This window comes from Carcharodon carcharias, chromosome 20 (assembly GCF_017639515.1).
Source record: "Carcharodon carcharias isolate sCarCar2 chromosome 20, sCarCar2.pri, whole genome shotgun sequence".
NCBI lineage: Eukaryota > Metazoa > Chordata > Chondrichthyes > Lamniformes > Lamnidae > Carcharodon > Carcharodon carcharias.
The window spans coordinates 67,186,990-67,213,007 of record NC_054486.1 but is presented as its reverse complement, the minus strand read 5'-3'; the positions used below and the strand labels follow the sequence as shown (position 1 = coordinate 67,213,007).

At 55.1% G+C, this 26,018-nt stretch overlaps 1 protein-coding gene across 1 annotated transcript in view; it reads right to left on the bottom strand.

Moving 5' to 3' along the window:
* pygl (phosphorylase, glycogen, liver) overlaps nucleotides 1-26,018 on the bottom strand; it is a 171,466-nt gene that overhangs the window by 48,498 nt on the left and 96,950 nt on the right. Inside the window, exon 11 of the mRNA XM_041214190.1 lies at nucleotides 23,125-23,288. Within this exon, the coding sequence (XP_041070124.1) occupies nucleotides 23,125-23,288 (164 nt within the window). The remainder of the gene's footprint in view (nucleotides 1-23,124; nucleotides 23,289-26,018) is intronic.

Genomic DNA, 26,018 nt, shown 5'->3' with positions numbered 1-26,018 from the left:
TGGATTCAGTTGGTTCCCTGATACTGAGGAGAGAAGGTGTGTGTTGTTGGTGTTGCTGCTCCTCAGTGTTTCAACTGTTTCTGCTGCTGCCTTTGGGGTTGTTGCTTCTGCTGTGTGCTGCTGCTGCTCCTCCAGTGCTGCTGCTGCTGCCTTGCCCCTGTGCTGCTAAAGGAGAGAGAGGGAGAGAAGAGAACAGTTGCTACTGTTGCTACAGGACAGGAAGGCCAGGAGGCCAGGACTGAGTTGGAAAACAACATCCTAGGTGGGTGTCTGAACTGTGTATTTTTGTTTAAGGTGGGGGCAATTAAGGACTGTGTTTTTGTAGGGGGAGGCAAGAAGACTGCCAGAGGAGTTGGGGAAGGAAGAGCGGGAGGGTGTGTGTGTGTGCTGAAACCATCTTTCTGCCACCCCTCCCCCCAACCCAGCCCTTTTCCCAGTAAGGCCAGCAATAGCTGGTGAAGACATCGCCTCCCCCTGCCTGAAGAACATCAGGCCCCCACCCACCGTCCATCCACCATCGAGGACACCCACCAGGACATTTACCTCTTTCCCTCCTGTGCCTCCCTGTCTTTTACTCCTCTCCCTCCTCTCCTCTCCTGCCTAAAAGAGGGGAGGTTGTTTCTACCTCTCTCCCCCACCCCCTTTCCTCCCTATATTTCTAAAAAAAAATAAAAAGAAAAAAACAAAATGGCCAATCCTTCCCGGGGTGGGCGTGGCTCTGGCCCTAAGGCCAATTCACCATCACCTGTGGCCGGGCCCTCGAGGGCTAATGTGGAGGCGGTTTTGTCACCGGTGGCAGGGCCTCAAAAAAAGAAAACTTATGCGGGGGTGGTTGCTTCTGCGGCTCCAGCTGCTCCCGCTGCCCTGTCACCTTTCCGCCTCCTGACCAGGGCCCTTGGGGTAAAGAGCTATGCTCACCCTGAAATGACAATAGAGGCCTGCGTAAAGGCTATGGCTGGGGTCGTCGGCCCCTCAGCCATTGTCGCGGCCTCTAAAATGTATGGGAAGGCCATATTCTTCTTGAGGTCCGAGCGGGCGGTGCACCTCGCCCTGCAAAAAGGACTCACTGTGGGCGGGACTTTTCTGGCGGTGGACCCCCTTGAGGCCACCGCCCAGAGAATTATTATTTCGAACATCCCGCCTTTTCTATCCAGTGAGCTCCTCCTCCCCCACCTTAATAAATTGGGGGAGGTCAGGTCGGGGGTTGCACCAATCCCGCTCGGCCTCAAAGACTCGGCCCTCCGCCATGTGTACTCCTTCCGGCGCCAGGTATTTGTCCGCTTGGCCCAGGAGGAGTGCCTGGAGGGGGCCTTCGTTATCAATTTTGAGGGGACCGCCTATCGGGTCTTCTGGACCGTGGAGGGCGTGCGGTGCCATGCTTGTAAGGAGGCGGGGCACGTGAGGAAGAACTGCCCCGCCTCCAAGGCTACGAGCCCCACCCAAGTGGCCACGGCTGGCACCGCCCCTCCTCCCCCCGCCACCACTCCATCTCCCTCCCCGCAAGGGGAAGCGACGCCGGCGGCCACTGCCATCTCGGCTGCCGGTGAGGCGGGGGGAGAGCCCCCACGCCGTAAGAAGGCGCAGAGGAAGACCCGCAACCTGGAGGCGGCCCCTGAAACGCCCCAAAACCCCCAAACACCTGCAAGCACCGGCTCGGGGGAAAAGACAACATCCGGCCCCGGCGTCGTGTCCGCGTGTGCTCCCGGGCCCGTGGGTGCTAAGGCGCCGAGTGCTGGGCCCGGCGTCGTCCCTGCGCGTGCTCCCGGGGCCGGCGGGGAAGGGATGCGGGACCCCGAGCCGGGGTATCTAACACCCAAAACCCAGAGGGTGGAGTGTCCGGGAGGGCTGGACAAGGAGGAGGGGGCCTCGGAAATGGAGGTTTCCCTAGCCCCCAGCCTGACCCGGAAGAGACGTCACGCTTCGGAGGAGGAGGTGGGTGATGCCCAAACTGAAGAAGTTGGGTGTGTCCCTTCCCCCGATGAAGAGGTGGTGGCGTCTCCACCAAGTAAAATCTCGCCCTGTCCTCTGGGGGAACTCAAAACCCCTGCACCGACTCCCACCACTATTACCCCTGTCAACCTGCTGCAGTCCCCTGAACAGGGCCCCTCGGGGGTCACTGAAGGCACCTCCCTTGAGGTGGTGCCCGACTCAGAGACCCTCGATACCCCCGAGGTACCTTCTGGCTCGTCGGGGGACTGTAGCTTTCAAAATTTAAAAAATGTTAACGGGTCATTGGGTGGCGGCGAAAAGGAAGGCCTTCCCGCTCCCTCCCAACCCTTAGCACCGGGCGTCCTAGTTTTAGGTCAGGAGCTTGTCCTGAGCTCCCCGGACGACCCGGTGCCGGGAGGAGAGCGGGCATCAGAACTGCCGCTGCCCTCTGACCCAAAACGTTTAGAGGAGACCAGAGAGGACCCCTCTGGCCTTGATCCTGGGGGTGGGATCGAGGTACAGGTGGGGCCAGCTGGCAGCTCCGAATCAGCCCCCGTACTCAATGCGGGGGAGGGGTCGGAAGCTGGAGGCGACGACCTGGAGGAGGACGGGGTGTCCGTGGTGAGCGCTGGGGATTACGCTGAGTCGCTCTCGAGCGAGGCGGTGGATCCCCTGGTGCCCTCCACTGACTCCCCCCTCATCCCCCCAAGGGAACTCCGGGACTTTTTGGCGAGTCATCGCGGTCGCCGAGACAGGGTTCAGTTGGCCTTGGACCGGTGGCATTCTTTTCCGCTGGTGTTCTGGTCCACTCGCGAGGCTCTCAAGTCTCCTGAGTTGGATAGGAACGCGCGGCGGAGGGTCCAAACGTTTCTCGCTGGGCTCCTGAAGGAGAGGAAGGACTAAAAAGTCCTCTTCTTCTTTTTAATGACTTAAGGTGAAGGTTTGATGTACCTTTGACAATGAAGACGACTATAGCCAGCCTCAACATCCGCGGCAGCAGGGCCGCACAGCGCAGGTTCCAGAACTTCTCGGTCCTCAGGGACGGGAAGTACGCGTTGTGCTTCCTGCAAGAAACCCATACCGTTCCGGGAGACGAAACCACGTGGCTCCTGGAGTGGCGAGGGGGGGTCTACATGAGTCACCTAGCCTCCAATTCTGGCGGGGTGGCTATCTTGTTGGCCCCGCATTTTCAGCCGGAGATCTTGGGGGTCAAGGAGCCAGTGCCAGGCCGGTTGCTGCACCTGACTGTGCGTCTGGGGGGGGCGGTGCTTCACTTTGTGAATGTGTACGCTCCCCTGGGCACGCAGCAGCAAGCGAGCTTCTTTGAAGAAGTGTCCACTCATCTCGGCTCCATCGACGCTGGCGAGTGCATCGTCCTCGGGGGGGATTTCAATTGCACCCTCGGGGTCCGGGACCGTCACGGTACCCCGCACTGCACGCGAGGTGTGAGTAAGTTGCGGGACCTGGTCAGGTCCTTCGACTTAGTGGACGTCTGGCGAAATCTCCATCCTGACTCCAGCGTGTTCACCTTTGTGTCACCTGGAGTCGGAGCGTCCAGACTCGACCGCCTTTACGTTTCGAAGGCGTACGTGTCCTGCGTTCCGGCTGCTTCTATACAGCAGGTTCCGTGCACGGACCACCGTCTGGTGTGGGCGGAGCTCACTTCGTTCTGCGCTCGGACGGGGTCCGCGTACTGGCATTTTAATAACCTGTTGTTGGAAGACCAGCGGTTCCTGGACTCGTTCCGTCGCTTCTGGACCGGCTGGAGAAGGAAGCGGGGAGGCTTCCCCTCCTTGAGGCTATGGTGGGACGTGGGCAAGACTCACGTCCGAGTTTTCTGTCAAGAGTACGCGAAGGGGTCGACAAAGAGACGCAAATCCAGGGTCGAGGAGTTGGAGAAGGAGGTGCTCGACCTGGAGGCACGTCTCCGTCAGCCCGACGCGGACCCGGCCCTGCGGTCGGTGTACGATGAGAAGAAGGGCGCGCTGCGGGACCTGCAACTGGTCGGGTCTCGGGGCGCGTTCGTGAGGTCGCGGATCTGTTTCCTTAAGGAGATGGACCGTGGCTCTCCCTTCTTCTACTCACTGGAAAAAAGGCACGGGGTCCGTAAGCAGCTCTTTACGCTGCTGGCCGACGACGGATCACTTGTCTCGGATCCGGAGGGCATCAGGGCCATTGCCCGAGATTACTACACTGCCCTTTTCTCTCCGGATCCGTCCAGTGAGGAAGCTTGCAGAGTTTTGTGGGAGGACCTGCCGCAGGTCGGCCCGGAGTGCGCCGGAAAGCTCGACTCCCCTATAAGTCTGGGGGAGCTGACCGGCGCACTCGACGGTCTTTCTAGGGGCAAAACCCCGGGACTAGACGGGCTGACCGTGGAGTTCTTCAGGGCGTTCTGGGACGTCTTGGGGAGCGACTTCGCGGGGGTCCTGGGGGAGAGCATTGCTACCGGGGAGATGCCCCTTTCGTGGCGCAGGGCCGTGATTGCCCTGCTACCGAAGAAGGGGGATCTCCGCCTTCTTAAAAACTGGCGCCCGGTCTCCCTCCTCAGCACGGACTACAAAATCTTCGCCCGAGCCATGTCTTCTCGGCTCGGCACCGTGCTGGACCACATGATCCACCCTGACCAGTCCTACACCGTCCCGGACCGAACCATTTATGATAACATTCATCTGGTCCGGGACATCATCCACCATTCCCAGAGGGCTGGTCTGTCGAGCGCCTTCCTGTCTCTCGATCAGGAGAAGGCGTTCGACAGGGTGGATCACGAATACTTACTCGGAACTCTGCGAGCTTTCGGGTTCGGGACGCATTTTGTCGCCCGGATCCGACTTCTGTACACTGCCGCGGAGTGTCTAGTGAAGGTTAACGGGTCCCTGACGGCGCCCCTTCGCTTTGGGAGAGGGGTACGTCAGGGCTGCCCCCTGTCTGGCCAGTTGTATTCTATTTGCGTGGAGCCTTTCCTGCGCCTCTTGCGGAGGAGGTTGTCGGGATTGGTTCTGCGCGGGCCGGGCATCGGGGTGGTCCTTTCGGCTTACGCCGATGACGTGCTCCTTATGTTTAGTGACCCGGCTGACCTGCGGAGGATGCGCGAGTGCCAGGAGGTCTACTCTGCCGCTTCTTCTGCCAGGATCAACTGGGGTAAGTGTTCTGGACTCCTGGTCGGTCAGTGGCAGATGGATCCCCTACCCGAGGAGCTCAGGCCTTTCACCTGGAGCAGGACCAGCCTCCTCTACCTGGGTGTCCATCTCTGCCCCGCTGAGGAATCCTGGCCGGCAAACTGGCAGGAACTGGAGACGAAAGTCACCGCTCGCCTGCGGCGCTGGACAGGACTGCTCCGAGTGCTATCTTACCGGGGTCGAGTTCTGGTCATAAACCAGCTGATCGCCGGCATGTTGTGGTATCGGCTGGTCACTTTGACCCCTCCCCCGGACTTTGTCACAAGAATCCAGAGATTGTTAGTCGACTTCTTCTGGGACAAAAGATTGCACTGGGTCGCTGCCGAGGTTCTGAGTCTCCCGCTTAGGGAGGGTGGTCAGGCGCTAGTGTGCCTACGCACACAGGTGGCGACTTTCCGCCTTCAGACCCTGCAGCGATTCCTCTACGTTGAGCCTCCTCCTAGATGGTGTGCCCTGATGACGTATTTCTTCCGTCAGGTGCACGGCCTGAATTATGACGTGCAGCTCCTGTTTATAGAACAGCTGGGCCTCGGTGGCTCCTTGCAGGCGTTGCCCGTCTTTTACCAGGACCTGATCAAAGTCTGGAAAGTGGTCGCCTCGCGACGCAGCTCTCCCCCGTCAGGAGTAGCGGCTATCGTCAGAGAGCCGCTGCTCAGGAATCCGCCCCTCCGTCCTTTTCAGTGGTTGGCGGAGAGGAGGGCTGTGGCCGCAGGGGTGACCAGGATCGGGGACGTGCTGGGTGGCGGAGGACTGGGCTGGATGCTCCCGCAGGAGTTGGCGCGACGCGCGTCTGTGAGTGTCCAGGTCGCAGCCGATGCCATCCAAGACCTGAGAACGGTCGTGCTCGGACCCGACGTTATTTTGGGTCTTGAGGTGGCCCAGGTGCGCGGTGGTCTTCCGTCTGAGCGTTCCCCTGTTCGGACGGAATTCCACATTGGCCCCAAGCCCCGAACCCTCCCTCGGGTGCTGGTGCCCCGCAATATGAGCCGCCTCGGGGACATGCCCTCTGTGCCTTTTGGCACAGCAAAGAGGGGCTTTTTGTATGGACTGCTGCTGCACACCTTCCATTTTCTCGCCCTTGTCCGTCGACCGGACACGCCCTGGCGTGCCTTGTTGCCGTCTGGCGGCGGAGGCCCTCGATGGGAGGCCCTCTACGGAGGTGTCCTCCCCCTTTCTATCGGGGACCTGGGTTGGAGGGTGTTGCATGCAGCAGTCCCTTATAATAAGAGGATGCATAGGTTCACGGACTCTCAGGACACATGCCCTTTTTGCGGTCTTGTGGAGTCCGTGGACCATGTATACATAGGGTGTTGTAGGCTGCACTCCCTTTTTAGTTATTTGAAAAACCTTTTATTGATGTTTTGTTTGCACTTCAGCCCCACGCTCCTGATCTATGGGCACCCGGTGCGGAAGGGGGTCGGGAAGGAGGAGGACCTCCTCGTGAACCTGCTCCTGGGCCTGGCCAAGTTGGCCATTAACAGGTCCAGGCAGCGGGCGATCGACGGGGGAGTCCCGCCCGATTGTTTGTCCCTCTTCCGCGGCTACGTTCGCTGCCGGATGTCCCTGGAGAAGGAGCACGCGGTGTCTGCTGGCACTCTCGAGGCCTTCCATGCTCGGTGGGCACCGCGGGGACTGGGGTGTTTTGTTGACCCCTTTAATCACATTTTGATTTAAAGTTTGTAAGTTTCCTTTAAACTTTGTTCTTGGTTTTACAGCTGACCTGAATTAGGGGCTGTGCCTGATTTATCCCAATTTTGTTGATTTGGTTTTCATTTAAAAGATTATCAAGAGTTCAAATCTCACAATGGCAAACTATGAAGCAATGTAACTTCATCTGAAACAGATGGAAACGGGTTTGTACTCGAAAGAGTTACAGGCTGGGGGGAGCTTGGCCTAAATAGCCAAGTGGGTTTGTGACCCCAAGATCAAGAGTTCAAATCTCACAATGGCAAACTATGAAACAATGTAACTTCATCTGAAACAGATAGAAACGGGTTTGTACTCGAAAGAGTTACAGGCTGGGGGGAGCTTGGCCTAAATAGCCAAGTGGTTATGGTACTGGGTTTGTAACCCCAAGATCAAGAGTTCAAATCTCATAATGGCAAACTATGGAACAATGTAACTTCATCTGAAACAGATGGAAACGGGTTTACTCGAAAGAGTATCAAGAGTTCATTTTCTTAACGATCTCGTGGAGGTAATTGTGGATTCAGTTGGTTCCCTGATACTGAGGAGAGAAGGTGTGTGTTGTTGGTGTTGCTGCTCCTCAGTGTTTCAACTGTTTCTGCTGCTGCCTTTGGGGTTGTTGCTTCTGCTGTGTGCTGCTGCTGCTCCTCCAGTGCTGCTGCTGCTGCCTTGCCCCTGTGGTGCCAAAGGAGAGAGAGGGAGAGAAGAGAACAGTTGCTGCTGTTGTTACAGGACAGAGGAAGGCCAGGACTGAGTTGAAAAACCACATCCTAGGTGGGTGTCTGAACTGTGTATTTTTGTTTAAGGTGGGGGCAATTAAGGACTGTGTTTTTGTAGGGGGAGGCAAGAAGACTGCCAGAGGAGTTGGGGAAGGAAGAGCGGGAGGGTGTGTGTGTGTGCTGAAACCATCTTTCTGCCACCCCTCCCCCCAACCCAGCCCTTTTCCCAGTAAGGCCAGCAATAGCTGGTGAAGACATCGCCTCCCCCTGCCTGAAGAACATCAGGCCCCCACCACCGTCCATCCACCATCGAGGACACCCACCAGGACATTTACCTCTTTCCCTCCTGTGCCTCCCTGTCTTTTACTCCTCTCCCTCCTCTCCTCTCCTGCCTAAAAGAGGGGAGGTTGTTTCTACCTCTCTCCCCCACCCCCTTTCCTCCCTATATTTCTAAAAAAAAAAAATAAAAAGAAAAAAACAAAATGGCCAATCCTTCCCGGGGTGGGCGTGGCTCTGGCCCTAAGGCCAATTCACCATCACCTGTGGCCGGGCCCTCGTGGGCTAATGTGGAGGCGGTTTTGTCACCGGTGGCAGGGCCTCAAAAAAAGAAAACTTATGCGGGGGTGGTTGCTTCTGCGGCTCCAGCTGCTCCCGCTGCCCTGTCACCTTTCCGCCTCCTGACCAGGGCCCTTGGGGTAAAGAGCTATGCTCACCCTGAAATGACAATAGAGGCCTGCGTAAAGGCTATGGCTGGGGTCGTCGGCCCCTCAGCCATTGTCGCGGCCTCTAAAATGTATGGGAAGGCCATATTCTTCTTGAGGTCCGAGCGGGCGGTGCACCTCGCCCTGCAAAAAGGACTCACTGTGGGCGGGACTTTTCTGGCGGTGGACCCCCTTGAGGCCACCGCCCAGAGAATTATTATTTCGAACATCCCGCCTTTTCTATCCAGTGAGCTCCTCCTCCCCCACCTTAATAAATTGGGGGAGGTCAGGTCGGGCCAATCCCGCTCGGCCTCAAAGACTCGGCCCTCCGCCATGTGTACTCCTTCCGGCGCCAGGTATTTGTCCGCTTGGCCCAGGAGGAGTGCCTGGAGGGGGTCTTCGTTATCAATTTTGAGGGGACCGCCTATCGGGTCTTCTGGACCGTGGAGGGCGTGCGGTGCCATGCTTGTAAGGAGGCGGGGCATGTGAGGAAGAACTGCCCCGCCTCCAAGGCTACGAGCCCCACCCAAGTGGCCACGGCTGGCACCGCCCCTCCTCCCCCCGCCACCACTCCATCTCCCTCCCCGCAAGGGGAAGCGACGCCGGCGGCCACTGCCATCTCGGCTGCCGGTGAGGCGGGGGGAGAGCCCCCACGCCGTAAGAAGGCGCGGAGGAAGACCCGCAACCTGGAGGCGGCCCCTGAAACGCCCCAAAACCCCCAAACACCTGCAAGCACCGGCTCGGGGGAAAAGACAACATCCGGCCCCGGCGTCGTGTCCGCGTGTGCTCCCGGGCCCGTGGGTGCTAAGGCGCCAAGTGCTGGGCCCGGCGTCGTCCCTGCGCGTGCTCCCGGGGCCGGCGGGGAAGGGACGCGGGACCCCGAGCCGGGGTATCTAACACCCAAAACTCAGAGGGTGGAGTGTCCGGGAGGGCTGGACAAGGAGGAGGGGGCCTCGGAAATGGAGGTCTCCCTAGCCCCCAGCCTGACCCGGAAGAGACGTCACGCTTCGGAGGAGGAGGTGGGTGATGCCCAAACTGAAGAAGTTGGGTGTGTCCCTTCCCCCGATGAAGAGGTGGTGGCGTCTCCACCAAGTAAAATCTCGCCCTGTCCTCTGGGGGAACTCAAAACCCCTGCACCGACTCCCACCACTATTACCCCTGTCAACCTGCTGCAGTCCCCTGAACAGGGCCCCTCGGGGGTCACTGAAGGCACCTCCCTTGAGGTGGTGCCCGACTCAGAGACCCTCGATACCCCCGAGGTACCTTCTGGCTCATCGGGGGACTGCAACTTTCAAAATTTAAAAAATGTCAACGGGTCATTGGGTGGCGGCGAAAAGGAAGGCCTTCCCGCTCCCTCCCAAACCTTCGCACCGGGCGTCCTAGTTTTAGGTCAGGAGCTTGTCCTGAGCTCCCCGGACGACCCGGTGCCGGGAGGAGAGCGGGCATCAGAACTGCCGCTGCCTTCTGACCCAAAATGTTTAGAGGAGACCAGAGAGGACCCCTCTGGCCTTGATCCTGGGGGTGGGATCGAGGTACAGGTGGGGCCAGCTGGCAGCTCCGAATCAGCCCCCGTACTCAATGCGGGGGAGGGGTCGGAAGCTGGAGGCGACGACCTGGAGGAGGACGGGGTGTCCGTGGTGAGCGCTGGAGATTACGCTGAGTCGCTCTCAAGCGAGGCGGTGGATCCCCTGGTGCCCTCCACCGACTCCCCCCTCATCCCCCCAAGGGAACTCCGGGACTTTTTGGCGAGTCATCGCGGTCGCCGAGACAGGGTTCAGTTGGCCTTGGACCGGTGGCATTCTTTTCCGCTGGTGTTCTGGTCCACTCGCGAGGCTCTCAAGTCTCCTGAGTTGGATAGGAACGCGCGGCGGAGGGTCCAAACGTTTCTCGCTGGGCTCCTGAAGGAGAGGAAGGACTAAAAAGTCCTCTTCTTCTTTTTAATGACTTAAGGTGAAGGTTTGATGTACCTTTGACAATGAAGACGACTATAGCCAGCCTCAACATCCGCGGCAGCAGGGCCGCACAGCGCAGGTTCCAGAACTTCTCGGTCCTCAGGGACGGGAAGTACGCGTTGTGCTTCCTGCAAGAAACCCATACCGTTCCGGGAGACGAAGCCACGTGGCTCCTGGAGTGGCGAGGGGGGGTCTACATGAGTCACCTAGCCTCCAATTCTGGCGGGGTGGCTATCTTGTTGGCCCCGCATTTTCAGCCGGAGATCTTGGGGGTCAAGGAGCCAGTGCCAGGCCGGTTGCTGCACCTGACTGTGCGTCTGGGGGGGGCGGTGCTTCACTTTGTGAATGTGTACGCTCCCCTGGGCACGCAGCAGCAAGCGAGCTTCTTTGAAGAAGTGTCCACTCATCTCGGCTCCATCGACGCTGGCGAGTGCATCGTCCTCGGGGGGGATTTCAATTGCACCCTCGGGGTCCGGGACCGTCACGGTACCCCGCACTGCACGCGAGGTGTGAGTAAGTTGCGGGACCTGGTCAGGTCCTTCGACTTAGTGGACGTCTGGCGAAATCTCCATCCTGACTCCAGCGTGTTCACCTTTGTGTCACCTGGAGTCGGAGCGTCCAGACTCGACCGCCTTTACGTTTCGAAGGCGTACGTGTCCTGCGTTCCGGCTGCTTCTATACAGCAGGTTCCGTGCACGGACTACCGTCTGGTGTGGGCGGAGCTCACTTCGTTCTGCGCTCGGACGGGGTCCGCGTACTGGCATTTTAATAACCTGTTGTTGGAAGACCAGCGGTTCCTGGACTCGTTCCGTCGCTTCTGGGCCGGCTGGAGAAGGAAGCGGGGAGGCTTCCCCTCCTTGAGGCTATGGTGGGACGTGGGCAAGACTCACGTCCGAGTTTTCTGTCAAGAGTACGCGAAGGGGTCGACAAAGAGACGCAAATCCAGGGTCGAGGAGTTGGAGAAGGAGGTGCTCGACCTGGAGGCACGTCTCCGTCAGCCCGACGCGGACCCGGCCCTGCGGTCGGTGTACGATGAGAAGAAGGGCGCGCTGCGGGACCTGCAACTGGTCGGGTCTCGGGGCGCGTTCGTGAGGTCGCGGATCTGTTTCCTTAAGGAGATGGACCGTGGCTCTCCCTTCTTCTACTCACTGGAAAAAAGGCACGGGGTCCGTAAGCAGCTCTTTACGCTGCTGGCCGACGACGGATCACTTGTCTCGGATCCGGAGGGCATCAGGGCCATTGCCCGAGATTACTACACTGCCCTTTTCTCTCCGGATCCGTCCAGTGAGGAAGCTTGCAGAGTTTTGTGGGAGGACCTGCCGCAGGTCGGCCCGGAGTGCGCTGGAAAGCTCGACTCCCCTATAAGTCTGGGGGAGCTGACCGGCGCACTCGACGGTCTTTCTAGGGGCAAAACCCCGGGACTAGACGGGCTGACCGTGGAGTTCTTCAGGGCGTTCTGGGACGTCTTGGGGAGCGACTTCGCGGGGGTCCTGGGGGAGAGCATTGCTACCGGGGAGATGCCCCTTTCGTGGCGCAGGGCCGTGATTGCCCTGGTACCGAAGAAGGGGGATCTCCGCCTTCTTAAAAACTGGCGCCCGGTCTCCCTCCTCAGCACGGACTACAAAATCTTCGCCCGAGCCATGTCTTCTCGGCTCGGCACCGTGCTGGACCACATGATCCACCCTGACCAGTCCTACACCGTCCCGGACCGAACCATTTATGATAACATCCATCTGGTCCGGGACATCATCCACCATTCCCAGAGGGCTGGTCTGTCGAGCGCCTTCCTGTCTCTCGATCAGGAGAAGGCGTTCGACAGGGTGGATCACGAATACTTACTCGGAACTCTGCGAGCTTTCGGGTTCGGGACGCATTTTGTCGCCCGGATCCGACTTCTGTACACTGCCGCGGAGTGTCTAGTGAAGGTTAACGGGTCCCTGACGGCGCCCCTTCGCTTTGGGAGAGGGGTACGTCAGGGCTGCCCCCTGTCTGGCCAGTTGTATTCTATCTGCGTGGAGCCTTTCCTGCGCCTCTTGCGGAGGAGGTTGTCGGGATTGGTTCTGCGCGGGCCAGGCATCGGGGTGGTCCTTTCGGCTTACGCTGATGACGTGCTCCTTATGTTTAGTGACCCGGCTGACCTGCGGAGGATGCGCGAGTGCCAGGAGGTCTACTCTGCCGCTTCTTCTGCCAGGATCAACTGGGGTAAGTGTTCTGGACTCCTGGTCGGTCAGTGGCAGATGGATCCCCTACCCGAGGAGCTCAGGCCTTTCACCTGGAGCAGGACCAGCCTCCTCTACCTGGGGGTCCATCTCTGCCCCGCTGAGGAATCCTGGCCGGCAAACTGGCAGGAACTGGAGACGAAAGTCACCGCTCGCCTGCGGCGCTGGACAGGACTGCTCCGAGTGCTATCTTACCGAGGTCGAGTTCTGGTCATAAACCAGCTGATCGCCGCCATGTTGTGGTATCGGCTGGTCACTTTGACCCCTCCCCCGGACTTTGTCACAAGAATCCAGAGATTGTTAGTCGACTTCTTCTGGGACAAAAGATTGCACTGGGTCGCTGCCGAGGTTCTGAGTCTCCCGCTTAGGGAGGGTGGTCAGGCGCTAGTGTGCCTACGCACACAGGTGGCGACTTTCCGCCTTCAGACCCTGCAGCGATACCTCTACGTCGAGCCTCCTCCTAGATGGTGTGCCCTGATGACGTATTTCTTCCGTCAGGTGCACGGCCTGAATTATGACGTGCAGCTCCTGTTTATAGAACAGCTGGGCCTCGGTGGCTCCTTGCAGGCGTTGCCCGTCTTTTACCAGGACCTGATCAAAGTCTGGAAAGTGGTCGCCTCGCGACGCAGCTCTCCCCCGTCAGGAGTAGCGGCTATCGTCAGAGAGCCGCTGCTCAGGAATCCGCCCCTCCGTCCTTTTCAGTGGTTGGCGGAGAGGAGGGCTGTGGCCGCAGGGGTGACCAGGATCGGGGACGTGCTGGGTGGCGGAGGACTGGGCTGGATGCTCCCGCAGGAGTTGGCGCGACGCGCGTCTGTGAGTGTCCAGGTCGCAGCCGATGCCATCCAAGACCTGAGAACGGTCGTGCTCGGACCCGACGTTATTTTGGGTCTTGAGGCGGCCCAGGTGCGCGGTGGTCTTCCGTCTGAGCGTTCCCCTGTTCGGACGGAATTCCACATTGGCCCCAAGCCCCGAACCCTCCCTCGGGTGCTGGTGCCCCGCAATATGAGCCGCCTCGGGGACATGCCCTCTGTGCCTTTTGGCACGGCAAAGAGGGGCTTTTTGTACGGACTGCTGCTGCACACCTTCCATTTTCTCGCCCTTGTCCGTCGCCCGGACACGCCCTTGGCGTGCCTTGTTGCCGTCCGGCGGCGGAGGCCCTCGATGGGAGGCCCTCTACGGAGGTGTCCTCCCCCTTTCTATCGGGGACCTGGGTTGGAGGGTGTTGCATGCAGCAGTCCCTTATAATAAGAGGATGCATAGGTTCACGGACTCTCAGGACACGTGCCCTTTTTGCGGTCTTGTGGAGTCCGTGGACCATGTATACATAGGGTGTTGTAGGCTGCACTCCCTTTTTAGTTATTTGAAAAACCTTTTATTGATGTTTTGTTTGCACTTCAGCCCCACGCTCCTGATCTATGGGCACCCGGTGCGGAGGGGGGTCGGGAAGGAGGAGGACCTCCTCGTGAACCTGCTCCTGGGCCTGGCCAAGTTGGCCATTAACAGGTCCAGGCAGCGGGCGATCGACGGGGGAGTCCCGCCCGATTGTTTGTCCCTCTTCCGTGGCTACGTTCGCTGCCGGATGTCCCTGGAGAAGGAGCACGCGGTGTCTGCTGGCACTCTCGAGGCCTTCCGTGCTCGGTGGGCACCGCGGGGACTGGGGTGTTTTGTTGACCCCTTTAATCACATTTTGATTTAAAGTTTGTAAGTTTCCTTTAAACTTTGTTCTTGGTTTTACAGCTGACCTGAATTAGGGGCTGTGCCTGATTTATCCCAATTTTGTTGATTTGGTTTTCATTTAAAAGATTATCAAGAGTTCATCTTCTTAACGATCTCGTGGAGGCAATTGTGGATTCAGTTGGTTTCCTGATACTGAGGAGAGAAGGTGTGTGTTGTTGGTGCTCCTCAGTGTTTCTGTGACTGATACTACTGCTGCTTTGGGGTTGTTGCTGCTCCAGTGCTGCTGCTGCCTTGCCCCTGTTTGAGCCAAGGGAGAGAGAGGGAGAGAGGAACAACTGCTGCTGCTTTGGGGTTGTTGCTTCTGCTGCTGCTGTTGCTGCTTCTGCTGCTGCTCCTCCAGTGCTGCTGCTGCTGCCTTGCCCCTGTGGTGCCAAAGGAGAGAGAGGGAGAGAAGAGAACAGTTGCTGCTGTTGCTACAGGACAGGAAGGCCAGGAGGCCAGGACTGAGTTGAAAAACAACATCCTAGGTGGGTGTCTGAACTGTGTATTTTTGTTTAAGGTGGGGACAATTAAGGACTGTGTTTTGTAGGGGGAGGCAAGAAGACTGCCAGAGGAGTTGGGGAAGGAAGAGAGGGAGGGTGTGTGTGTGTGCTGAAACCATCTTTCTGCCACCCCTCCCCCCAACCCAGCCCTTTTCCCAGTAAGGCCAGCAATAGCTGGTGAAGACATTGCCTCCCCCTGCCTGAAGAACATCAGGCCCCCACCCACCGTCCATCCACCATCGAGGACACCCACCTGGACATTTACCTCTTTCCCTCCTGTGCCTCCCTGTCTTTTACTCCTCTCCCTCCTCTCCTCTCCTGCCTAAAAGAGGGGAGGTTGTTTCTACCTCTCACCCCCACCCCCTTTCCTCAAACAAAATGGCCAATCCTTCCCAGGGTGGGCGTGGCTCTGGCCCTAAGGCCAATTCACCATCGCCTGTGGCCGGGCCCTCGAGGGCTAATATGGAGGCGGTTTTGTCACCGGTGGCAGGGCCTCAAAAAAAGAAAACCTATGCGGGGGTGGTTGCTTCTGCGGCTCCAGCTGCTCCCGCTGCCCTGTCACCATTCCGCCTCCTGACCAGGGCCCTTGGGGTAAAGAGCTATGCTCACCCTGAAATGACAATAGAGGCCTGCGTAAAGGCTATGGCTGGGGTCGTCGGCCCCTCAGCCATTGTCGCGGCCTCTAAAATGTATGGGAAGGCCATATTCTTCTTGAGGTCCGAGCGGGCGGTGCACCTCACCCTGCAAAAAGGACTCACTGTGGGCGGGACTTTTCTGGCGGTGGACCCCCTTGAGGCCACCGCCCAGAGAATTATTATTTCGAACGTCCCGCTTATTCTATCCAGTGAGCTCCTCCTCCCCCACCTTAATAAATTGGGGGAGGTCAGGTCGGGGGTTGCACCAATCCCGCTCGGCCTCAAAGACTCGGCCCTCCGCCATGTGTACTCCTTCCGGCGCCAGGTATTTGTCCGCTTGGCCCAGGAGGAGTGCCTGGAGGGGGCCTTCATTATCAATTTTGAGGGGACCGCCTATCGGGTCTTCTGGACCGTGGAGGGCGTGCGGTGCCATGCTTGTAAGGAGGCGGGGCCCGTGAGGAAGAACTGCCCCGCCTCCAAGGCCACGAGCCCCACCCAATCGGCCACGGCTGGCACCGCCCCTCCTCCCCCCGCCACCACTCCATCTCCCTCCCCGCAAGGGGAAGCGACGCCGGCGGCCACTGCCATCTCGGCTGCCGGTGAGGCGGGGGGAGAGCCCCCGCGCCGTAAGAAGGCGCGGAGGAAGACCCGCAACCTGGAGGCGGCCCCTGAAACGCCCCAAAACCCCCAAACACCTGCAAGCACCGGCTCGGGGGAAAAGACATCATCCGGCCCCGGCGTCGTGTCCGCGTGTGCTCCCGGGCCCGTGGGTGCTAAGGCGCCGAGTGCTGGGCCCGGCGTCGTCCCTGCGCGTGGTCCCGGGGCCGGCAGGGAAAAGACGCGGGACCCCGAGCCGGGCAATCTAACACCCAAAACCCAGAGGGTGGAGTGTCCGGGAGGGCTGGACAAGGAGGAGGGGGCCTCGGAAATGGAGGTCTCCCTAGCCCCCAGCCTGACCCGGAAGAGACGTCACGCTTCGGAGGAGGAGGTGGGTGATGCCCAAACTGAAGAAGTTGGGTGTGTCCCTTCCCCCGATGAAGAGGTGGTGGCGTTTCCACCAAGTAAAATCTCGCCCTGTCCTCTGGGGGAACTCAAAACCCCTGCACCGACTCCCACCACTGTTACCCCCGTCAACCTGCTGCAGTCCCCTGAACAGGGCCCCTCGGGGGTCACTGAAGGCACCTCCCTTGAGGTGGTGCCCGACTCAGGAACCCTCGATACCCCCGAGGTACCTTCTGGCTCGTCGGGGCACTGTAGCTTTCAAAATTTAAAAAATGTTAACGGGTCATTGGGTGGCGGCGAAAAGGAAGGCCTTCCCGCTCCCTCCCAAACCTTAGCACCGGGCGTCCTAGTTTTGGGTCAGGAGCTTGTCCTGAGCTCCTCGGACGACCCGGTGCCGGGAGGAGAGCGGGCATCAGAACTGCCGCTGCCCTCTGACCCAAAACGTTTAGAGGAGACCAGAGAGGACCCCTCTGGCCTTGATCCTGGGGGTGGGATCGAGGTACAGGTGGGGCCAGCTGGCAGCTCCGAATCAGCCCCCGTACTCAATGCGGGGGAGGGGTCGGAAGCTGGAGGCGACGACCTGGAGGAGGACGGGGTGTCCGTGGTGAGCGCTGGAGATTACGCTGAGTCGCTCTCAAGCGAGGCGGTGGATCCCCTGGTGCCCTCCACTGACTCCCCCCTCATCCCCCCAAGGGAACTCCGGGACTTTTTGGCGAGTCATCACGGTCGCCGAGACAGGGTTCAGTTGGCCTTGGACCGGTGGCATTCTTTTCCGCTGGTGTTCTGGTCCACTCGCGAGGCTCTCAAGTCTCCTGAGTTGGATAGGAACGCGCGGCGGAGGGTCCAAACATTTCTCGCTGGGCTCCTGAAGGAGAGGAAGGACTAAAAAGTCCTCTTCTTCTTTTTAATGACTTAAGGTGAAGGTTTGATGTACCTTTGACAATGAAGACGACTATAGCCAGCCTCAACATCCGCGGCAGCAGGGCCGCACAGCGCAGGTTCCAGAACTTCTCGGTCCTCAGGGACGGGAAGTATGCGTTGTGCTTCCTGCAAGAAACCCATACCGTTCCGGGAGACGAAGCCATGTGGCTCCTGGAGTGGCAAGGGGGGGTCTACATGAGTCACCTAGCCTCCAATTCTGGCGGGGTGGCTATCTTGTTGGCCCCGCATTTTCAGCTGGAGATCTTGGGGGTCAAGGAGCCGGTGCCAGGCCGGTTGCTGCACCTGACTGTGCGTCTGGGGGGGGCGGTGCTTCACTTTGTGAGTGTGTACGCTCCCCTGGGCACGCAGCAGCAAGCGAGCTTCTTTGAAGAAGTGTCCACTCATCTCGGCTCCATCGACGCTGGCGAGTGCATCGTCCTCGGGGGGGATTTCAATTGCACCCTCGGGGTCCGGGACCGCCACGGAACCCCGCACTGCACACGAGGTGTGAGTAAGTTGCGGGACCTGGTCAGGTCCTTCGACTTAGTGGACGTCTGGCAATTCACCTTTTCTCTTTTGGTGCAGGGTACACCAGTATGTAATTTCTGACTACTCTGGTTCTTCTCTACCTTCCCCTGTAAGTTTGGCTCTAAACTTTACTGTACAGGCACTGAGTGGACTTTGGGGTTCAAATGAAAGGGTCATTTCAGACATCCTGGATGGAGGTGGTAGCCCTGCTATGAGGTGGAAGCAGATCTTTGGCAGACAAGCTGAAGAAGCTTTGGATCAAGGCGTCCCTGGTGTCACTTCTTCCCTGAAGGATACAGAGGTCTGCCTCCACACCCTCAGTGTTCTCCTCATTGTGCTCCTCTTCTGATTCATTACTGGATTCATCTTCTGTGGCCTGTGGAGCTGCCTCAAGATCCTCTTTCTCCTCTGGATCCCCCCTTGCCAGTGACAGATTCTGTAGAGCGCAGCATGTAACCACTATTAGTGATACCCACTCTGGGAGGTATTGTAGTGCTCCCCCTGAACTTCCCAGCATTGGAAGCGCATCTTCAGAAGACCTATGGTCCTCTCCATCACTGCCCTTTTGGAGGCATGACTCCTATTATAATGCTGCTCTTCCTCTGTTCTTGGATGGCAGAGAGACGTCAAAGCCACTGTTTCAATGGATAGCCCTTGTCACCCAGCAGCCATCCATCCAGTCGGGCTGGAGTACTTGGCACCTGGGAGTGTATCAGGATATAAGCATCATGCCAGGGTACCTTGCACAGACTTGCAGAATCTGCGTCCTGTGGTCACAAACCATCTGAATGTTCATCGAGTGGAATCCTTTGCTGTTGATGAAGGCACCCGGCTGACTCGCTGGTGCCTTGATGGTCACATGTGTGCAGTCGATTGCACCCTGGATACGGGGGAACCCAGCAATTGCTGCAATCCTTCTGGCTTGCTCAGTCTGGTTGGCCTCGTCCATACACAATGACTAAATGTCATTACCCACCTAGACAGAGCTTCTGTCACCAGCTTGACGCAACTGTGGACAGCTGATTGGGACACTCCACAAAGATCCTCCACTGACCCTTGGAAAGAGGCGGAGGCATAGAACTTGAGGGCCACTGTGATTTTCAGAGCTACTGGCATGGGGTTTCCACCCACACTGTTGGAGGTGATCTCAGGCCCAATCATATGACAAATGGAGGTCACTGTCTCCCTGGAGAGGTGGAGCCTCCTTCGGCATTGCACCTCAGACATATTGAGGTAGCTGCATCGCTGCCTGTAAATCCTGTCAGCAGGATAGTGGCGTCTTCTGTGGTCCCTTCTGCCTTGTACTACCTGCTGTCCCTCCAACCCTTGTGCCTGTGCCTCTCCTCCCACAAGTTGCTCCCCTGAAAGCTGCAGTGGGACACCTGGCCTCCTCTCACTTCTGTCCCTCTCTTCCTCCTCAGAGGAGGTGCCTCTAGCAGAGAGCACAATCCCCATTATCAGGGTTACAGTAGGCTGTCTGATACCTGGAAGGGTCCATATGGTTAAAATCCTCTGGGGGCCTTGGAGACACCAGTGAGTTCTGAAATGAAGCATAGAAATGCTCAGAATGAAGCTCAGAACTGAGATGAAACTGATAAGTTCAAATAAACGACCAGCAGCAAACTATCTCCTAAACTCCTCAGTACTCACAATGGCAATGCTGCTGACCCTTTTTATCCAAATGCAAAATGTGGGTTGCCCGCCTGCCCGTGCAACAAACATAAAATCGCACAGGCAATGTAAAATCAGGATCAATTGGGTTTTTAATGATATTAAATGGCCTTTTAATTAATGGCGGCTGCAGCTCCAATACCCGTGTGCACCTGCCGACCTGAAGGCTGCGCGTGTTGGATGAAGTTGGGATGCTTTGCCTGATGTCTTCTCATGCTATTTTATGGCCGATCGAGTTGGGTGCGCGCCTGCCCGCCCACAAGATGTAAAATTCTGCCCCATGGGCTTGAGGGACACAATGGGAGATAATAGAGGAGGGAGGGGCATCTGTTACACTTGGATGACCTCGGAGCATTCATCAGATAGAAGAGCCATTCGCTAGATGGCACTTCCAGAAAATCAAAATATATTTACAAATGTCCAAAGTTTATAAAGTGAGTGGATATCCATGCCACCATTGTGTTCTCAGTACTTCTTAATTTTCCTAATCCTCCCGTTATATCTAGGTGCCTCCCCGACATCCGCAGCAGAGTTGGAGGCAGCCTGCTGTCTGCTATGCCCTGTTGTCTGTGATGATCTTGGTGGGCGTCCTCTGGAAGTCTGAGGCCTGGTTGGGCCCCAGTCTGCTTAGGGTCTCCTGCTGTGAGGCAGGTGAACCCTCCTCAGCCTGAGCAGCTGGAGTTGCTGAGGTCACAGGCAGGCGGAATTTGGAGCAGCTGGACACCATTAGAGAGTCTGGGGTGGATTGCCCCAGGGTGTCTGGCTGACACTCTTCCTCCCTCTGGGTGCCTGAGGTCCACATCCTGACTCCTTGAAGAGAAGGTGCTCCTGGAGGGAGATTGAGGTGACTTGTTCCCCTCTCGCTTAGCCACTGATGGATCCCACTCATGGCTAGAGCGATAGTGTGCAGGTCCGAGCGCACATCTGGCATAAAATGCTGGACCAGGGTCTCCATAGCGGATGCCACCCTTCTAATGGTGCCGTTGATGTGCTAGCATGTCGGTGCCATGACATTAGACAGAATGTAGATGGACTCCTCCATCCTGCTTTCTAATCTGGTGATGGCCTCTGATAACCCTGCCTGCTGTTCCCCTGCCTGTCTTTGGAGCTCCAACATTTCTCTGAGGGCCGATTCCAGAGGCTCGTCATCAGATTCGGACTCAGGAGTCTGGCTTCCAGTAGTCCTCTAAGTGTCAGAGATCTTGGCTGTCTCTGTGCCTGCTGTGGACACATTTTTGTGCTGTGCTCACCAGATGGTGACTCCGAGCCTGCCCTAGAACTAGGACCCATCAAGGTTATTGTCCCTGGGCTGGTGAAGGGTGCCGGTGAATGCAGTGACGGGTCTTCATCGGATGCTTCCTCAGCTTCCTCATCTAAGGAGCTCTGGGGGCTGGGGCTGATGTGCTGGCTGGCAGTTTCCCATGGTCTTTTCTTGCTGTTGGCTGTAACAGAGAGAAGAGATAATTAATGATTGGCTGGAGAGTCACCTACATTAAATAGCACTCAGTGTCAGTGGGTGGGCAATGACTACTGGATGGACTCTCACAGGATTGTTGGGGGACGCCTTTGGCACAGGAACGGCCCCTGTCCTCACCAGCTAGCTCTGCCGCCTGCTCCACTAAGGGGATGAGTGGCCTGTGCGCCGCCATACCATCTGATCTGGGATGTCTCCCTCTTATTGTGGGCAATCTTGTCCTGCCTAAAGACAGATGGATAGACTGTGAGCAGGACGGATGCAACAGCAATTGATAAGCATGCATGCCTGCTGTGAATGCTGAATGGACCTATGTAAGGGCTGAAGACACAACTTGTGCAGGATGTCACAAGAGATGAAGATGTTAAAATGTGTGTGAAAGAATCAGTGGTGATGTCCCTGATCCCTTCTGCTGCAATTATGTGAGATCTCTGTAGACTCTAACCCTTCGAATGCCTGATGGCATTATGACAGAGTGAGATGAGAATGAGGAGAAGGTTGACTTACTCTGGTGGAGCAGATGAGATAATTCATCCTTTTTCTGCACTGGAGGGGGGTCCTTTTCTGAGGTTCACAGGCGCTGACCTTGGTGACCTTCTCCCAAGCCTGCATCATGAGGTTTGTGGACCTCCAGTTCCCATCACGGGGGTAGAGGCCCTCCTGTCAGTCCTGGGCTGCCAGGAGGAGTCTCTCTAGGCACCTGTCACTGAACTTAGGGGGAGAGGGCTTGTTTCTCCATGGTGCCATCACTCGCCAAACAAGTCTTGAGCTGCAGAGATCAAATGTGCAGTAAATATGGCGGTCAGAACTTTAACCCGATGAGGTAATGGCGGGGATGATGAATCCCAGCCCACCCCACCACGAGATTCGATGAGCTGCTCATTTATGCAAGCATAATGAGCAGAAAATTGGACAATCTGGCATGACAACTGCCTCGCCATCCAGCAGGGAGTTACACCAACTTTCCTGACCACCACCGTAGTTAGTCTCTGAAATGGAAGGTACCACCCTATGATTCTAAAAGTCGACATTATGGCAGCTGGCCAAATGTTTGAGCAAAGAGGTTGCTTTTAAGGAGGGTCTTAAAGTAAGGAAGAACGGTAAAGAGGCACAGAGAAGTAGGAGATGATTTCCAGAGCTTGGGGCCTAGGCAGTTGAAGACACAGCCACCAAAATGATGGAGCAATTAAAATAGGGAATGCTCAAGAAGCCAGAATTAGCTGATTGCAGATATCTTGAAAGATTTTGGGCTAGAGGAAACCAACTTCCTACTTAGCAGTCTCGCTACTTTTCCCTGGAAACCACGGTGGATCAGCTAGTATTTTGGAAGTCTTGTATATGATTTGCATTCCTTGTTCCAAAACCTGATTTTGACTCTTGACAGTTGACCAGTGGATTGCACTTGTTGGCCATTCTGGTGGCAAAGAGTGCCCAGTCCTCATTTGAATCTGTGAGCTACAGAAACCAAATGGGTGTTTTGAGGCAGCTCATCAGTTTTGTGTCACAGGAATGTCAGCTGGCTGGGATGCCACTGCTCCAAGCACATTATAGTTGGAGTGTTGGATGCAGGTGAGGCCATGGAAAAAAAGTACTAAAAAATATATGGATATGCATTTGAAGTGCTGTAACCTACAAGGCTACTGTGCAAGAGCTGGAAAGTGGCATTAAGCTGGATAACTCTTTTTCTATGCTGTCACATTGGGCTGAAAGACCTCCCTCTGTGTTCTAAATTTTCTATATTTCTATGGAGGGCAAAGTCAGGTAGGTAGCAGCTGCAGTATTTTTGTGGGTTATGAGGAGCACTCTTGTATCTCTTAATCCCACAAAAATAAAAACAGATTTAACCTGTGGAATTCTCTTTGGCTGGACTGCCAGCTGCTACTGCTACAGAGGGTGCACATTGCTTGCTACTCTCTTGAAATGGGAATCTGGATCTATTTGTATCATATGATGACGACTTGCATTTTAAGCGCCCCTATAACCTGTATGGCCTGTGGCAGGGTGCTCCAACAGCCCACCAGGCCAAGGGAGGATTATCCTGGCCACAGTGTCAGCAGAAATAGGGCGGTAAGTATTTTTGGGGCGCTATTGCTCCATTTCTACCCCCGGAAGGTCTAGAAATTCAACCCCTTAGTTTCTGTTGTCATGATTTTTGGATGCATTTTTCTGTCAGCATTTACGTATAAGAAGGTATTTCAAACAGTCTCTTGCAAATAAGAACACATAAAAGTTGGCAAAGATCATTCAAAAATCACTGATAAGCTACTGAATATTTAAAAAACATATCCTTACACCTGATCTTTGATGATCTTGGAATGAATCTTGGCTACGCCATTCACTGCATGAGAACCAACAATACACAGGTGTGCCATATTTATCTTCTTTTCTCCATCCTCTTCTACCAGAGACATTCGTCTTAAACGCTGGTCATCTCCAGGATATAAACTTCTAATTTTCTGTGGAAAAGAGCAATTATAAGAAAAATACAGGATTTTTAAAAATAGACAATGTTATATAATGAAGTTTGTGATTAAGAGAATCATTCTGGTCAAATTTATCAAAACAACTGGCCAATCCATTCTAAATGGCTGCATTGTTTTTTTTTAAGTGAGAGGACATTTAATTAAAAAGAATGAAGTAAAATTTGACCTCATTTCACCTTTTATGGGACTAAAATGGGTAGGAACAATATGCAATGACTGATCACGCCAGGCATATGGGCTTGCTATGTTGGCATAGTTGGCTGTTCAGGCCCCACTTCTTAAATATGTGAATGATGGGCCTGTTTCAAACCCCTACATTAAATTGGTGAGTGACCATTCAGGACTTTTCAGTGGTCACCTTTTCATATCTTCTACCCTCACACTGTACTGCCCTACTTAAGCCCCAGCATTATCAAAACTTCCCTCCCCTGCTTCTCATGCTTCTCTAGTCACAACAGGACATCACTGCTTCTCTTTCTGCTTGTACTTGCATGAAGACTTCTACCGTCCTCACAACTTCTTCCTCCTCTTGCCCACATCAGCTGCTTCTTCCTGCCAGCCTGTACATTGTGCTATCATGCCTTACACATCTACAAAGTTCTTCAACAGAGTACAATCTAATCCGTTAGCATTATTCTTGAAAGAGAAGCTAGCGCACAATAAGTGAGGGAACGCAAGACCACGAACGTGCATGCACTCACACCATTAGAAGAGGTTGCCATTGGCATAATAAACAACATAGGTTAAAAAAAGGGATGAGGTCCTACAGGAAGAACATAGGATGGTAGGAAAAAAACCACCAACCAGGATCTCAGGTATAATCTCTGGATTATTTTTGGTGCCACAGCTAATGAATATATGAAGAGGAGGACGGAGCAGATGACTTGGATAACTTAGATGAAGAGAGAAAATGCATGGCAGCTAGATTTGCCATTGACACCAAGATTGGTAGGAAAGTAGGCTGGCAAGAGGAGGTAGAGAGTCTGCAAATGGATATACACAGGTTAAGTGAGTGGGTAAAAAAATTGCAGATGGAGTATAATGTGGGTAAATGTAAACTTGTTCACTTTGGGAGGAAGAATAGAAAGGCAGTATACTATTTAAATGGAGAAAGATTACAGAACTTGGTGGTGCAGAGGGATCTAGGTGTCCTGGTACATGCATCACTAAAAGTTAGTATGCTGGTACATCAAGTGATTAGGAAGGCAAATGGGATGTTGATGTTTACTGCAAAAGGAATGGAATATAGAAGTAGGGAAGTTTTACAATAACTGTACAGGGCCTTGGTGAGCCGGCATGTGGAGTACTGTGTGATGTTTAAGTCTCCTTATTTAAAAAGATACATAATTGCTTTCGAGTTCAGAGGTTCACTGGGCTTATTCCTGGGATGAACAAGAGTTGTCTTATGAAGAAAGGTTGAACAGGTTAGGCCTACACCCATTGGAGTTTAGAAGAATGAGAGGTGATCTTACTGAAACACATAAAATCCTGAGGATACTTGATAAGGTGGATACCCAGAGGATGTTTCCTCTTGTCGGGGAGACTAAAACTAGGGGACACAGTTTAAAAATAAGAAGCTTCCTTTTTAAGACAGAAATGAGGAGAAACGTTTTCTCCTAAAGGATCATTAGTGTGTGGAATTCCCTTCCCCATAAAGTAGTGGAGGCTGTGTCTTTGAATTTATTTAAGATTTTTGTTAGGCAAGAGAGTCAAGGATTATAGAGGGTAGACAGGAAAGTGGAACTGAAAACACAACCAGCTATGATATTATTGAATGGAGGAACAGGCTTGAAGGGCCAAAAGACCTAATCCTGCTCCTATGAATGCGTGGCTGGAGAGATGGTGCAGAACAGGAGGGTTTTAGAATCCTGGGACATTAGGACCAGTTCTGGGAAGATGGGACCTGTACAGGCCAGAAGGGTTGCACCTGAACAGAGCCAAGATCAATGTCCTTGAAGGGTGGTTTGCTACTTGCTATTGGGGAGGGTTTAAACTAACATGATAGGGGGTGGGAACCAGGAGGTAACAGAGAGGAAAAATAAAGTGCATAAAGAATTGGGAGAGATAGATAGCACTAAAGTAACAAATAGTAAGGTATTAGGTGGGATCAGGGTAAGAGGGAATGCAATAAAGTAGGTTTTCAGTGCATGTATGTGAACGTACAGACTGTGGAAAATAAGGTTGGTGAGCAGCAGGCGCAAGTAGCCATGTAGGAGTATGATGTTATGGCAATAATGAAAACTTGGCTTAAAAAAAGGGCAGATCTAGATACTAAATATTCCTGCATATAAGGTCTTCAGGAAAGATAGGGAAGGAAAGAAAGCAGGAGGGCTGCAGTGTTGATTAAGGAGAATATTATAGTGGTGGAGAGAGAGGATGTGCTAAAGGGATCAAGGACATAATCTCTATGTGGTTAGACCTAAGAAATAACAGAGGTGCCATTACTCTATTTGGAGTAACCTATAGACAACAAACTAGTGGGAAAGATATAGAGGAACTAATTTACAAGGAAATTACAGAGAGGTGCAAAAATTAGAGAGTAGTGTTACTGGGGAACTTTAATTATCCTAATATAGATTGGGATAGTAATGGTGTAAAGGGTAGAGAGGGGGAAGAGTTTCTAAAGTGTGTTCAGGAGGATTTTCTACATCAGTATGTTTCCAGTCCAATGAGGAAGGAGGCATTATTGGACCTGGTTCCAGG